Source organism: Babylonia areolata, chromosome 34 (genome assembly GCF_041734735.1).
Source record: "Babylonia areolata isolate BAREFJ2019XMU chromosome 34, ASM4173473v1, whole genome shotgun sequence".
NCBI classification, from domain to species: domain Eukaryota; kingdom Metazoa; phylum Mollusca; class Gastropoda; order Neogastropoda; family Buccinidae; genus Babylonia; species Babylonia areolata.
This window is the reverse complement of record NC_134909.1, coordinates 23,890,005-23,906,343: the sequence shown is the minus strand read 5'-3', so window position 1 is coordinate 23,906,343 and position 16,339 is coordinate 23,890,005. Positions and strand designations below refer to the sequence as shown.

Below are 16,339 nucleotides of genomic sequence, written 5' to 3'. Positions count from 1 at the left end.
CGTCATGTATCATACGTCATCATGCATCGTCCGACGTCATGTATCATACGTCATCATGCATCGTCCGACGTCATGTATCATACGTCATCATGCATCGTCCGTCGTCATGTATCATACGTCATCATGCATCGTCCGACGTCATGTATCATACGTCATCATGCATCGTCCGTCGTCATGTATCACACGTCATCATGCATCGTCCGTCGTCATGTATCATACGTCATCATGCACCATGCGTTGTCATGCATACATTGTCCGTCTTCATACATCACCCGTTGTCATGTATCACCCGTCATCACGCATCATCCGATATTATGCTCACGTCATTCGTCACCATCCGTCACCATTCACACATCATATGTAATTATGCGTGCAGCATCCGTCATCACATGTACATCATCCGTCATCAGACATACAGACATCACCGGTACTGACCCATGGTGGGGTCATACACTGATCCTTGAAGGGTCACACACACACTGACCCTCAGTAGATCACACACACACTGACCCTTGCAGGGTCACACACACACTGACTCTTGAAGGGTCACACACACACACTGACCCTCAGTGTATCAAACACTAACCCCTGACAGGGTCATACACTAACCCCTGACAGGGTCACACACTGACCCTCAGTGTATCACACACTGACCCCTGACAGGGTCACACACTGACCCTTTGTGTATCACACACTGACCCCTGACAGGGTCACACACTGACCCTCAGTGGATCACACACTGACCCCTGACAGGGTCACACACTGACCGGTGGTGGGGCTGATGCTGACACTGCCCAGCGTGTACTCAAATGTGACGTCATCGTTGGACAAGCCAGCGCCGCTGACGTCCACGACCACGGGGAAAGTGCCCGTGACCTGACTGCCCAGGGTCAAGGTCAGGGAGGTGGCGCTGGCCGCGCTGACGGTGGCGGCCACTCCGCCAATCAGAACGACGTTCTCCCCGGGAACGGAGGAGAATCCGCTGCCGGCCACCACCACGCTGTCCCCGGCCTGACCCTGAGCGGGAGTCACGCTCGACACTAGCGGGGTGGCGGCGGCCGAGAAGCTGAAGTTGTCCGTGGGGAAAGCGACGCCGTTCGACGTCACCGCCACTGTGACGTCATCCGCCGCGTGCGCCTGCGTGACGCACTGGATGACGGTGGCGGTCTCTGACGTCACGTTGCAGGCGTCACCGCCGACGGTGACGGTGGAAGGGGAGGTGAAGCCGTGGCCGTTGAGCGTGAGGACGGTGCCGCCGTGCGTGCTGCCTTGGGAGGGGGACAGGGAGGAGAGCAGGGCTTCACTGGTGACGGCCTGGGAACTGTCGGCTGATGCCAGGCCTTGACCCGTCACCGTCACCTGTAGGGGGGTTAAAGCTTGAGTCAGCTGTCCTGACAGTCACCGTGTGTGTGTGTGTGTGTGTGTGTGTGTGTGTGTGTGTGTGTGTGCGTGTGTGTGTGTGACATTTACATTTCATTACCTGCGGCACGTGATCTCCAGCCGGTACGTGCACAGTGGAACACACAATCTGCGTGTCGCTCACGCCGCTCACGCTGCACGCCGCCCCTCCCAGCGTCACCGTGACGTCAGCGGTGCTGCTCCCGAAGCCCGAGCCGGTGAGGGTGAGGGTGGTGGAGGGGGAGGAGATGGTGGAGGGGGTGACGGCGGAGAGGGTGGGCGTGGCGCTCTGGGCGTACTGGAAGGAGCACTGGGAGGCGCGGCAGTCCGCGACGAAAGGCCGACTGTTGTGGTAGGTGGTCACTTCTACCGCCGCGGTCTGCAAGGCAAGGCAAGGCAAGGCAAGAGGTTTATTCAATGTGTGATAGTCAGTCATATCCTACTATGACCATCAGAACAGCAGAGGAGGCAGCTGCTGTCCCGACTATCAGGGCAAGAATTTGATCACAGTGGAGAGTGTCTTGCCCAAGTTACATCCCCACACTCTCAGCCAAGAAGGTTTTCGGACAGTCGGCGTGGGGATGGTTCCCAAAGGCCAACTAACCCCCAAGGCTGCAGCACTAAGAGCCAGTGCAACCTTGCCGCCTAGTTGAGTTATAGTCCTTCACAAAAAACTAAGCTGTAAATGACTTCCCACTGCAATGGAGAAACCATTGATCATACAGCTCTCACTTTGCTGTTGGCCCAACTGTAAGCAATAATGATTGTAATAAAAAATAATATAATGAAAGGGCATTTGGTATGCCTAATCCAATGATTCAAAAGCCCCGGGCGTGTACATTGAACAAGACAATGACACATGCACACTAAAAACATACGAATACACCTGAATGCATAAATCCTCCAGCACCAACTCCAACCCACAAACCTACACCCACTCCACACAAGATGCACACACACACACACACACACACACACACACACACACAAGTACATCTTGGCCGCTGAAGGCATACGAACATGTGCACGTTCGAAAGTAGCAAAATTAATAGAAATTTTTTTTTTTTAAATAAAAAAAACTTGACTAAAACATAAAAGTGAAGATAGGAGGTTATTTACTGATTAGAATGGCTGGAAAGTAGTGAATTTTCACATAGTTTTTGAAAGAAGGGCAAGAAACTGTAAGCTGAACAGGAAACAGGAGTGAGATCCATGCAGAAAAAGCCTGGACAGAGAAAGGACGTGTTCGACATGATCTGGTTCTGTAGCAGGGAATTGTTTAGAGACTATCACCACCTGCAGCCTTTGGGTGCATTGAAACATTATACATCAACGGCTTTGACACACACCGTCTGAAATAAAATGAGTGATGTAAAAAAAAAAAAAAAGTAAACAAATACAAACGGCCCAGATGAGCAGGCAGACAGAATACACATACAATCATTTTTCATCACAATAGACAAAAAAAAAAAGAAGAAAAAAAAAGAGAGAAAAAAAAAAGATTCCCTATCAGTGAACAAAGATTCGTTGAAAAGAAATACGAATAGTAAAGACAAATGCATTTAAGTGTTATCAATATTGCTTTGTTTCTTTCAGAAAACAGTGCACACAGTTGATATCTATGTACACGTAGAACTCTCTTTTTAATGTTACGTGAGGAAGGTGGCCCATACCTTGGCGGATGAACTTGAAGGCGTCAAACACGTCACCTCTGTTGTCGTGGCGGACTGAACTACACAGCTGTAACCATCAATAGTCACCTGTACAAAACGAAAAAAAAAAAAAAAAAAAAAAAAGATGAAAGAAATACAATGTGATGGCCTAGAGGTGACGCGTCCGCCTAGGAAGCGAGAGAATCTGAGCGCACTGCTTCGAATCACGGCTCAGCCGCCGATATTTTCTCCCCCTCCACTAGACCTTGAGTGGTGGTCTGGACGCTAGTCATTCGGATGAGACGATAAACCGAGGTGCCGTGTGCAGCATGCACTTAGCGCACGTAAAAAAACCCACGGCAACAAAAGGGTTGTTCTTGGCAAAATTCTGTAGAAAAATCCACTTTGGTAGGAAAAACAAATAAAACTGCACGCAGGAAAAAATACCAAAAAAAATGGGTGGCGCTGTAGTGTAGCGACGTGCTGTCCCTGGGCAGAGCAGCCCGAATTTCAGATAGAGAAATGTGTTGTGATAAAAAGAAATACAAATACAAATACGCTGCATCTTCCTCCGTACCAATGACGAATCTGACTACACACCACACACACCACAGCCATTTGCAGTGAAAGAGGATGAGGACAAGAACGCCCAGAAACAAGCAGAACGAGCAGAGAACACTGCCGGTGACGTCAGCGGTGCTGGAGGCGAACCCTCTGTTGGCGGTACATACGTATCCATATCAAATGAAATCAAATCAAATCAAATGAAATCAAATCAACACTCACGGTGACGTCAGCGGTGCTGGGGGCGAACCCACTGCCGGTGAAGGTGAGCAGGGTTCCCCCAGCCAGGGAGCCCAGGACGGGGTCCATGTCACTGATGACGGGCAGCAGCGCCAGGCGCCTGGAGCCGTCTAGAGTCAGGGCCATCAGGGCGTGGCCTCGGTTCCCCACGCGCACCTGGAACTGCTCCAGCACGCCCACAGGGGGCGGGCCCTGCTCGCTGATGCTGAACGACACCTGGCTGTCAGAGCTGGCCGTGACCACGCCCCCAGACACTCCCGCGTAGGTGATCTGGGGATGGTGATGATGACAGTGATGATAACAACAGGAATAATGATGATGATGACAATGATGATAACGATGATGATGATGATGATAACAGTGATGATAATGACAGTGATGATGATGATGATGATGATGGTGGTGACATCACCACGCTTCCGACACTCCCACATAGGTGATCTGGGTATGGAGGAGACAATGGCGACAATGATGATGATGATAACAGTGATAGTGATGATGATAGCGTCAGCAATCACACACCCGACAGTGCATACACACACACACACACACACACACACACACACACACACACACACACCTACACCCAACCTCCCACCCACCTCAACACACAAACCAACCACAACCACCACCACAAAATATAAAACTCACCTCATTTTGGCAGTTCGTGCCCCCAAAGCCCTGCCCCCCAAAGGTGATGGTATCCTCGGTGGTGGCGCTGGTGTTGCTGATGGAGGTGACGTAAGGAGTGGCGCACTCGTGAAGGGCAAACTGGAACTTGCTGACGTCAGTGGCCACAGGGTTCACTGTGGGGGTGCAGCCCGAAATCAGACTGACGTCACCACTGCAGGACCCGTGAGTGGAGGGGGAGCTACTGGCACCTGCACACATTGGGTTGTTTCCCTTGGCTCGTCACACCCAATCCTACTTGACAATACTACAGGTCGTTGATGCGATACACACTCACACACCTTTGAATTAAAAACAACCTAGTGAGGTTTTAAGCTAGCAATACAAGTTCAAATAGGAAATAAAGATGATGCTACTTAACCAACCGTACAAATTTAACAACATATTACACACACACACACACACACTCTCTCTCTCTCTCTCTCTCTCTCTCTCTCTCTCACACACACACACACACACACACACACACACACCACCACCACCACACACACACACACACACACACACACAATATGAATGCATATATATATATATATATATATATATAGAGAGAGAGAGAGAGAGAGAGAGAGAGAGAGAGACAGAGACAGAGACAGAGACAGAGAGACAGAGAGAGAGATGTATATCGGGAGACTTCCATGCCCGCAGCAGAAGCGATGCACACTTTCTCTTTCTAGGAAAGAAACCCCCAACAAGAACAGAAATGAAAACAAGAGCTGAAGCCTTCGGGGCTCACGTGTGAGACTTTTGCTCATCATCAAAGACCAGGGTGCATGTCAAGACACAAAATGTGTGCTGGAAAACGAAGCATTTCTATCGTAAGCAGTCATGCCCATCAACATTTCATTGGTTTACGATCATAAAACAGATCCATCAATTTTTCTAACTTTCATCTCCGGTTAGTGATGAAGCCCATGCATACATATTTCTCTGAACGAAATTTAGCGGCCTCCTTCGCCTCCTAGCAATAATATGTTATCGCAAATTATCGACTGAATGCAGTGTCGATTCCGACAGTGACAGGACGTTTCAGACAAGATGACTGCCTTTGAAACTACATGTAAAGGTCCATCTTAATTAATTCAGTAGCATCTTCAGGATATTCGTGTGTGTGTGTGTGTGTGTGTGTGTGTGTGTGTGTGTGTGTGTGTGTGAAGAGAGAGAGAGAGAGAGAGAGAGAGAGAGAGTGTGTGTGTGTGTGTGTGTGTGTGTGTGTGTGTCTGTGTCTCTCTGTGTGTCAGTGTATGTGTCAAAACCGACCTGTGTCATACTTGGCCTCCATACCGCCGGCCTTGACCTGAAGATCTACAATCGAGGACGTCCGTGCGGTCACGGTGACCTGACCTCGGAGGTAGATGGAGTTGTAGGGGGAGTTGACGTAGCCACTCCAGTAGAAATAGTCCCCAGCCACGTTGAAGCAGAACTCGTACTGCCCTGAATATGATCATAATTGTGTATTCATACAGCATCTAATTATAATAAGATTTTGCTCTGACCTCTAATACAATAGTTCAAATGCAAGCGTGTTACGCAGTCCATCAGGACATGAAGTCCAACTATGTCAGATTGGTTACAAAGTACGACAAGCTAATGCATCAAAAAGGACATGCTGAATACAACACACATAACAAACTTCATATGTACATGAACACATACAATCATACATTTAATCCATGGCAGTTTTGTACAGATGAGTATTGAAGTTGGTTTTCAAGCTGGGAATGGACTGGGAGTAGTATCTTAAACCACAAGGCAGGATGTTTCACAAGGACTGGAAAAAAAAACAAAAAAACAACAACACAAAAACGTGAGCGACTTTTGTAATCACGTAACTGCTGCTGATCAATGCGCCTAATTATCAGCGAAAGGCTGTCACCTAGCTGAGTTCTGACTGAACTAGAAGAACAGGGGTAGGTTGCATGAGCGAGCTTAGCAGCGCTAAGTTTGCTTATCGTTAAGACTGTTCCCAACTCCACGGTAAACTCCACATACTTAGGAACATTCTTAACTCTAAGAAAACTTAGCGCTGCACAAATCGCCTCATGCAAGCCGGCCCACGGTCTCCAAGTCACCAGTCTGTAGTTTGGCCTTGGTATTGCGTCACGTGTGTGCTCTGTAGTTTGGCCTTGGTATTGCGTCACGTGTGTGCTCTGTAGTTTGGCCTTGGTATTGCGTCACGTGTGTGCTCTGTAGTTTGGCCTTGGTATTGCGTCACGTGTGTGCTCTGTAGTTTGGCCTTGGTATTGCGTCACTTGTGTGCTCTGTAGTTTGGCCTTGGTGTTGCGTCACTTGTGTGCTCTGTAGTTTGGCCTTGGTATTGCGTCACTTGTGTGCTCTGTAGTTTGGCCTTGGTATTGCGTCACTTGTGTGCTCTGTAGTTTGGCCTTGGTGTTGCGTCACTTGTGTGCTCTGTAGTTTGGCCTTGGTATTGCGTCACTTGTGTGCTCTGTAGTTTGGCCTTGGTATTGCGTCACTTGTGTGCTCTGTAGTTTGGCCTTGGTATTGCGTCACGTGTGTGCTCTGTAGTTTGGCCTTGGTATTGCGTCACTTGTGTGCTCTGTAGTTTGGCCTTGGTATTGCGTCACGTGTGTGCTCTGTAGTTTGGCCTTGGTATTGCGTCACGTGTGTGCTCTGTAGTTTGGCCTTGGTATTGCGTCACGTGTGTGCTCTGTAGTTTGGCCTTGGTATTGCGTCACGTGTGTGCTCTGTAGTTTGGCCTTGGTATTGCGTCACGTGTGTGCTCTGTAGTTTGGCCTTGGTATTGCGTCACTTGTGTGCTCTGTAGTTTGGCCTTGGTATTGCGTCACGTGTGTGCTCTGTACTTTCAGTTTCAGTAGCTCAAGGAGGCGTCACTGCGTTCGGACAAATCCATATACGCTACACCACATCTGCCAAGCAGATGCCTGATCAGCAGCGTAACCCAACGCGCTTAGTCAGGCCTTGGGAGAAAAGAAAAAGGTGAATAAATAATAGATAAGCTTACATAAATAAATAAATAAATAAATAAATAATAATTATAATATAAAAAGGTACTACTACTACTACTACTACTACTACTACTACTAATAATAATAATAATAATTATAATAATAATAAATAAATAAATAAGACAACAATGATGATAAATAAGCAAATAAATGTAAAACATGAAGACACACATTCACACATACACCCACATATGCATAACAGATATGCACCAAACATGTGTGCTCTGTAGGACCAGCGACAACACAATGAGAAGTGAATACAAGACAATGCGTGTTTATTGATTCAGGAAACCCCGTGGGAGGACATGAAAAGTTTACATAGTTGATGTTACTAATACAAATATGTATTGTATCTGATATTGTACTCACAATTATGCCCAATGGCCATTAGACATAAGACATGCATAAGACATATATTTGGACGAAGAGATGAAGAAGAAGAAGAAGAAGAAGAAGGAGAAGAAGAAACATACTAGAGATACAGCACTGTACAGCGCACACACGCCAAAACTGAATGTGCATTTACCCCAAACGCAAATAGTAAAAAAAAAAAAAAAAAAAAAAAAATAATAATAATAATAATAATAATAATAATAAAAATCACTTATTAACAAAAAGTGTAAACAAGCTGAATCAGAGAGTTTTCCATGTCTGTCAAGTTGAATCAGAAAACTTTCATTATAATGTTCAGGAACAGGATTTGATGGGTCAACAATCGTCTTGTACTCGTGAACAATGAACGGAAATACACGCACAGCACAAAGCACCCTGGGCTCATTTCGTGATCGACGTGGACAAAAGCAGCAAACATGTGGCTGTCCTCCATTTCTTCAGCTGATTGTCTCCATTGCTACAACTAAACACTGTACAATGGAATACCATCATATACACAATAAGAAAACCAAAATATGAAGCAAAAAATCGAGAGAAAAAAAAGAAAGAAAGAAAGAAGCCTGCTATTTAGTATGGCCTTTTTCTCTCAATCGCCTTTGTTAAACCTATGTCGGAGAGCCAGTCAACTTCAAGAGCGTGTGACGCGCCTCATGTTAGTCATGTAAGCACGGAAATCTTCAGTGGTCTTTTTGTGATCATCAATTTAGCGATAGGCGAATCGTGAAATAGGCGAATGACGCCGACGTCTTACCATTAGCACTGCTGGCGCCCGGCGAAGCGAAGCCGTCAGTCAAGGTGACCTTGGCAGTATCGTTGGCCGTCTGGTAGACGCCGTAAGCAATGCCGCTGACGAAAGAGGGCGTGGTCCACACCCACCTCACGCAGTCTCCCTCACTGATTGACAGCTGTTTGGGGTCGTAGGCGTAACCAGTGCCGTAGTCTGGGGAAAGAGGGGAGGAACGGTAAAGTACTTGTTAATGAATGTTTGTGTTTTTGTGTGTGTTTTTTTTTTTTTTTGTTTTGTTTTGTTTTTTTTGTTTTGTTTTGTTTGTTTTTTTGTTTTTTTTAATAATAAATTTTGTAAGAAAGGGGAATTATGCACGACACGACACGACATGACACTCAACACAAATAAATCCACGACAAAACACACGACACGACACAACACGACACGACATGACACAAATAAACCCACAACACACGACACGACACGACACTCAACACAAATAAACCCACAACACAACACACGACACGACACGACACGACACGACACGACACGACACAAATAAACCCACAACACACGACACGACACGACACGACACGACACTCAACACAAATAAACCCACAACCCACAACACGACACGACATGATACAAATAACCCCACAACACACGGCACGACACGACACGACACGACACGACACTCAACACAAATAAACCCACAACACACGACACGACACGACATGATACAAATAACCCCACAACACACGGCACGACACCGCATGACACTCAACACAAATAAACCCACAACACACGACACGACACGACATGACACAAATAACCCCACAACACACGGCACGACACGGCATGACACTCAACACAAATAAAGCCACAACACACGACACGACACGACACGACATGACACAAATAACCCCACAACACACGACACAACACGACACGACATGACACAAATAACCCCACAACACACGACACAACACGACACGACATGACACAAATAAACCCACAACACAACACACGACACGACATGACACTCAACACAAATAAGCCAACAACACAACACACGACACGACACGACACGACACATGATACAAATAAACCCACAACACACGACACGACATGACACAACATGACACAAATAAACCCACGACACACCACACCACACGACACAACATAACACAACAATATGCGATCCACAGCAGTGCGCTACATTGCAATACGATACACTTCACAAGAGTTCACTTCACTGAACTGCAAGACACTGCAATGGACAACAGATCAATACACTCCACTGCACTATGCTGCACAACACTAAACGACACTGCTGTGCACTGCGTACTCTACACTTCACTACACACACTACACCACACTACACTACAATACACTACACAACACTACACTACACAACCTTACACCACACTACACTACACCACACTACACTACATCACACTACACTACACTACACTACACTATATGACATTACACCGAACAACCTTATACTACACTACTATACACTACACTTTACTGCGCAGCTATATATACATTACACTGCACTGCACTACATTACACTACGTGACACTACGCTGCACTAAATCCACCACAACACCACACACCACAACGCAACACACCACACCACACCACACCACAACACAACACAACACACCACACCACACCACACCACAGCACAACACAACACACCACACCACACCACACCACACCACAACACAACACACCACACCACACAACACCAAACAACACCGCACAACACAACACACCACAAGACAAACAGACGTTCCCAACACACCTTTGTGAGTTCCCTGGTTGGTGACATTGTGTGTCTTTCCGGTGTAGTCCACAAGGCACGTGAGTTCCGTGCTGGAGGAAAAGTCCACTGCGCATGCGTGCTCCCCGACCTTCACCTCCATCAGAGAGGCGTCGGATGCGAAGCCCTGCCCCGTGACGGTGAGCAGGGTTCCCCCGTACAGGGAACCCCGTGTGGGGGTGAGCCCCGTCACCTTTAGCGTCACCGTGATGTCGGAGATGCTGTTGGTTCTGTAACATGCGAAGGCACAATGCAATGCGATGGGATGCAATGCAATGCAGAGCAACACCACGCACAATGCAACACAGCAACCCAACCCAGTCCAACGCAACCCAGTCCAACGCAATACAATACAATACAATACAATACAATTCAGTACAACGCGATTATTTACTATCTATCTACATCAAACTTGACGTTGTTACTAATTTCTACACACCTCCCCTAACCCCTTACTCCCCACACCTCTCTCCATCTCTTGGTGTCTCCTCTTCTTCTCCTTGTTTTTTCATCTTTCTTTTTTTTTTAAATCACTGAATGAATCTGTTCTGTTTGATTCTATCGGTTTTTTGTTTGTTTGTTTGTTTGTTTGTTTGTTGTTTTTTAAAGACCCAAGCTATCGATGATTGACAGTCCTTGACCACTGTAATTACTGATGAACAAAGATCCGCATACAGTCTTTGATGGTAGATAGATAGATAGTCTTTGATGGTAGATAGATAGATAGATAGATAAATGAATGAATAACTAAACCGATAAATGAATGAATGAATGAATGAATATACCAATGAATAAATAAATAAATAAATAAATAAATAAAATAATAGAAAATAAGTAAAAATCAACCTGACGCCCGCACGCCCTTTGTCCTAGATGCAGATAAGTAGATGAAAGAATGTATGCTTGAGTAAATAAATAAATAAATAAATAAATAAATAAACAAACAAACTAGCAAACACCAACCGGATGTCAGCCAGCCCTTTCCCCTCAACAAAGACATGCAGAGGGTAGGAGCCAGGAGGCAAGGGAGGGAACTCCGCCTCCAACTGGGTGTCGCTGTGTGACGTCACCACGAGAGCTTCTCCGTTCACAGTGACGTCAGGAGCACTGCTGCCAAAGCCGCTGCCGTCGATAGTGATGCTATCACCGCCTGAAACAATACATCGTGTAAGGTTAATGTCTGAAACAATGCATAGTACAAGGTTCATGTCCAAAACAACACATAGTGCAAGGTTCATGTCTGAAACAACACATAAAGCAAGGTTCATGTCTGAAACAATGCATAGTACAAGGTTCATGTCCAAAACAATACATAGTGCAAGGTTCATGTCTGAAACAATACATAAAGCAAGGTTCATGTTAAAACAATACGATATGTAAGGTTCATGTCTGAAACAATACATGGTGCAAGGTTCATGTCTGAAACTATACATGGTGCAAGGTTCAAGTCTGAAACAATACGATATGCAAGGTTCATGTCTGAAACAATACATGGTGCAAGGTTCATGTCTGAAACAATGCATGGTGCAAGGTTCATGTCTGAAACAATGCATAGTACAAGGTTCATGTCCGAAACAATACATAGTGCAAGGTTCATGTCTGAAACAATGCGTTCTGCAAGGTTTATGTCTAAAACAACACATAAAGCAAGGTTCATGTCTGAAACAATACATGGTGCAAGGTTCATGTCTGAAACAATGCATGGTGCAAGGTTCATGTCTGAAACAATGCATGGTACAAGGTTCATGTCTGAAACAATACATGGTGCAAGGTTCATGTCTGAAACAATACATGGTGCAGGGTTCATGTCTGAAACAATACATGGTGCAAGGTTCATGTCTGAAACAATGCACAGTGCAAGATTCATGTCTGAAACAATACATGGTGTGTGGTTCATGTCTGAAACAATACATGGTGCAATGCTCATGTCTTAAACAATGCATAGTGCAATGTTCATACCTGAAACAATGCATAGTGCCAGCCTTTTTGGTGATCAGTTGTCTGCTGTCGAGCATTCGTGGTCCCATGCATGCAAAGTTCGCGACGATGGAGTGACGATGACAATGAAGACTTTTTTTTTTTTTCTTTTTTTTTTTAAGAGTGCTGTTCATGAAATATCTCTCCCTCTCCCTCGCTTCCTCTTTCTTTCTGTGTGGTGCGTGTGCGTGTACACGTGTGTGCATGCGTGTGAGTGAATTTATGTGTAAATGTGTGTGTGTGTGTGTGTGTGTGTGTGTGTGTGTGTGTGTGTGTGTGTGTGAATGTGAGCAGGACATCAAAAAAGCCGAAAATCCATCTGGGGATGGATGTTTTTTGTTTTTTGTTTTTTTGTTTGTTTGTTTGTTTTGTTTTGTTTTGTTTTTGCTTTTGGCGTGTGTGTGTGTGTGTGTGTGTGTGTGTGTGTGTGTGTGTGTGTGTGTGTGTGTGTTTCTGTCTGTCTGTCTGTCTGTCTGTCTGTCTGTCTGTCTGTCTGTCTCTCTCTCTCTCTCTCTCTCTCTCTCTCTCTCTCTCTCTCTCTATATATATATATATATATATATGTGTGTGTGTGTGTGTGTGTGTGTGTGCAAGTGCATGCGTGTGACTGTGTCTCCTATCCACCCCCTCCCCCTTCTCACCCCAGGCACTGACGGAGGTCACGGAGATGGCGGAGATGACGGGGGTGTGGGAGGAGGAGTAGGTGAAGTCCACAGGGGAGGTAAGTGTGGTGGAACCTTGGCTGACCACCACGGGCACTGCTCCGGCACTGCCAGAGGCCTGCAACCACAGGTTTGAACCTTCAACTATGTGTGTGGGTTAGGGACCGGAGGTTTTAACATTCAGCCATGTGTGTGTGTGTGTGTGTGTGTCTGTGTGTGTGTGTGTATGTGTGTGTGTATGTGAGGGGGGTCGTGGGGGGTGGGGGTTAGGACTGCAATTAGAGGTTTGAACCCTCAACCATGTGTGTTCGTTAGAACTTCCAGATGCCTGCAACCAGAGGTTTGAACCTTCAACCATGAGTGTGGCGTAGGACTGCCAGTGGTCTTTAATCAGAGGTTTGAACCTTCAACCATGTGTGTGCGGTTTAGGATTGTAAAAAGAGGTTTGAACCATCGGCAATGAGTGTGGCGTAGGACTGCCAGTGGTCTTTAATCAGAGGTTTAACCTTCAATTATGTGTGTGTGTGTGGGGGGGGGGGGGTGGAAGGGGGGCGGGTTAGGACTGCCAGACGCTTGCAACCGGAGGTTTGAACCATTAAAGATGTGTGTGGGTTAGGACTGCAACCAGAGGTTGGACCTTAGGACTGCCACAGGCCTTCAACCAGAGGTTTGAACCTACAACCATGTGTGTGTTTGGATTAGGACTGCAACCAGAGGTTTGAGCCTACAACCATGTGTGTGGGTTTGGACTGCCACAGGCCTGCAGCCAGAGGTTTGAACCTTCAACCATTTGTGTGGGTTTGGAGTGCCACAGGCCTGCAACCAGAGGTTTGAGCCTACAACCATGTGTGTGGGTTAGGAGTGCCACAGGCCTGCAACCAGAGGTTTGAGCCTACAACCACGTGTGTGGGTTAGGAGTGCCACAGGCCTGCAACCAGAGGTTTGAACCTACAAACATGTCCAGTTCAAGTTATGATCCTTTCCGCAGTTGGTGAATTATCTATCTAAAGGAAGTACAGTGTTCCTGTTGTCACAATATGTGCTAGTAATTGTTTCGCACGTTAAAGAACTGTTTTAATGTTAAAGTTCGCAACAACAACAACAACAACAACAAAGACAAAAAAGAATGCCTTTATTCATTAATTAAGAAGAGGTGTAAATAACGTTAAAGAACACTCCTGGTTTGGGTTTTTTTGCTACTAATATCAAGTTGACAGCCAACACATATCCCTACAGATAATTTTGTATTGTTGATTTCTTTCCATAGAGACTTACACAGTTACTCCGTACAGTATCTCACCTCAGCCGGCACAACGCAGACCATCTCCAGCACGGAAGCGGAAGTGACGTCACAGGAAGCGCCCCCTACAGTGACAGTGGCCCCGGAAGCAAAACCCTGTCCAATCAGAGTGATGGGAAGTCCGCCTGGAAAAGATATTTTCAATGAAGCATCGTCCACAAAAACTGGCATCATACGACGATAACATGAAAGATAATAACTGCTGGGTCTATGAAAACAAAAAATGGAGAAAGTTTGTAAAAACTGTTGGTTGTAATTTTTGTTTTTTGTTTGTTTGTTTGTTTTTTGTTTTGTTGTTGTTGTTGTTGTTGTAAAGACCCACCTTTAATGAGAGGTATCCAACATTTCATACCTTAGGTCTGCCTTCAGGGACTGTGTTGGAAAGCTATTACATTTTCAAATTAATGCGGCCCCTGAAGACAGACCTGACCTATGGTGTGAAACGTTGGACACCTCGTATCAAAAGTGAATCTTATTTTACAACCAACAGTTTTCATTCACTACTTGGCGTCATAAACATTCCAGAACAAAAGGGGCGTGTCTTAAAAAACGCAACAGCTTTCTGTACACAAAACTGAAATATGTTTTGCATATAAAGAACAGTCCAACATTAACTGATATGACATAATCTGATGAGCGCATAAATGTGAAAACGGCGCTTGGTAAAATTCAAAGATGAAAGAATAACATTGAGTTGAACAATGTTAACTCTTTTGTTGCATGTCTGAAATTGGAACAGACGAATAGCAAATCTCTAGAAGAAGAAGGAGGAGGAGGAGGGGGAGAAGAAGAAGGAGGAGGAGGAGGAAGAGAAGAAGAAGAAGAAGAAGAAGAAGAAGAAGAAGAAGAAGAAGAAGAAGAAGAAGAAGAAGAAGAAGAAGGAGGAGGAGGAGGAGGAGGAGGAGGAGGAGAAGAAGAAGGAGGAGGAGGAGGAGGAGAAGCACAACAACAACACCAAGAACAACAAATAGAAGAACAAACAGAAGAACAAGAACAAAAAGAGGACGGGAGCAAGAAGTGCACCTTGAATACTGCCGAAAATGGGGCTGATGGAGGATAAAGTGGAGGTGAAGGTGAAGGTCACAGAACCGGAAGCCAGGCCTTTGCTGGGCACGCGCACCGAGACAGCTTGGGGCCCGTTGGGTCCCACGGACAGCGTGCACTGCAGTGACGTGGAGGTGGATGACGTCAGCGTGCAGGCAGTGCCCCCTATGGTGACCTCCTCGTTGGCGCCGTCAAAACCGGTGCCCGTGACGGTGACCGATGTGCCCAAACCCCCTGTCGGGCACAATGAAACGCCAGCTGTGTCATGCCGTAAACAAACGACTACACTCATAGTGAAGAACTGCGCATGAAGCGAACTACCTTGTCAATGACCACTTTGGGGATTCTTCTTCTTCTTCTCCTCCTCCTCCTCCTCCTCCTCCTCCTTCTTCTTCTTCTTCTTCTTCTTCTTCTTCTTCTTCTTCTTCTTCTTCTTCTTCTTCTGCGATCTTCGATAGGAAAAACAAATAAAACTGCACGCAGGGAAAAAAAAAGAAAAAAGAAAAAAAAAGGGTGGCGCTGTACTGTAGCGATGCGCTCTCCCTGGGGAGAGCAGCCCGAATTTCACACAGAGAAATCTGTTGTAATAAAAAGAAATACAAAATATTAGTCCATGGATAACAGGCTAAGTACAAACTACAATAATATACACCTTAAACATCCCAACAACAAGCTAAGTCTTCTTCATCATCTTCTTTCTTCTTCTCCATGAAGAGTCACTGAGGCACTGCCCAGAACTGTTCACCAAATTCCTCCACGCCAGTGGACTGTGTAGGTCTCTTCAAATGGTTTTCCCGTCCATTCTGCAATGTTGTCTGTTCATCTATTTTTCTGTCTCCCCCTCCATCTCCCATCCTCAACTGTTCCTAGGAAG

The 16,339-nt window shown here is 45.9% G+C and overlaps 1 protein-coding gene across 2 annotated transcripts in view; it reads right to left on the bottom strand.

The window, feature by feature from the left end:
* Positions 1 to 16,339, bottom strand: part of LOC143277690 (fibrocystin-L-like) — a 132,119-nt gene that overhangs the window by 62,045 nt on the left and 53,735 nt on the right. For both annotated transcript variants that reach the window (XM_076582610.1, XM_076582611.1), the window contains 12 exons: positions 15,445 to 15,699; positions 14,422 to 14,546; positions 13,101 to 13,239; positions 11,446 to 11,632; positions 10,465 to 10,712; positions 8,676 to 8,864; positions 5,805 to 5,978; positions 4,506 to 4,735; positions 3,837 to 4,124; positions 3,072 to 3,158; positions 1,481 to 1,777; positions 768 to 1,359 (listed from right to left, as the gene is read on the bottom strand). In XM_076582610.1, the coding sequence (XP_076438725.1) occupies positions 768 to 1,359; positions 1,481 to 1,777; positions 3,072 to 3,158; positions 3,837 to 4,124; positions 4,506 to 4,735; positions 5,805 to 5,978; positions 8,676 to 8,864; positions 10,465 to 10,712; positions 11,446 to 11,632; positions 13,101 to 13,239; positions 14,422 to 14,546; positions 15,445 to 15,699 (2,811 nt within the window). The remainder of the gene's footprint in view (positions 1 to 767; positions 1,360 to 1,480; positions 1,778 to 3,071; positions 3,159 to 3,836; positions 4,125 to 4,505; positions 4,736 to 5,804; positions 5,979 to 8,675; positions 8,865 to 10,464; positions 10,713 to 11,445; positions 11,633 to 13,100; positions 13,240 to 14,421; positions 14,547 to 15,444; positions 15,700 to 16,339) is intronic.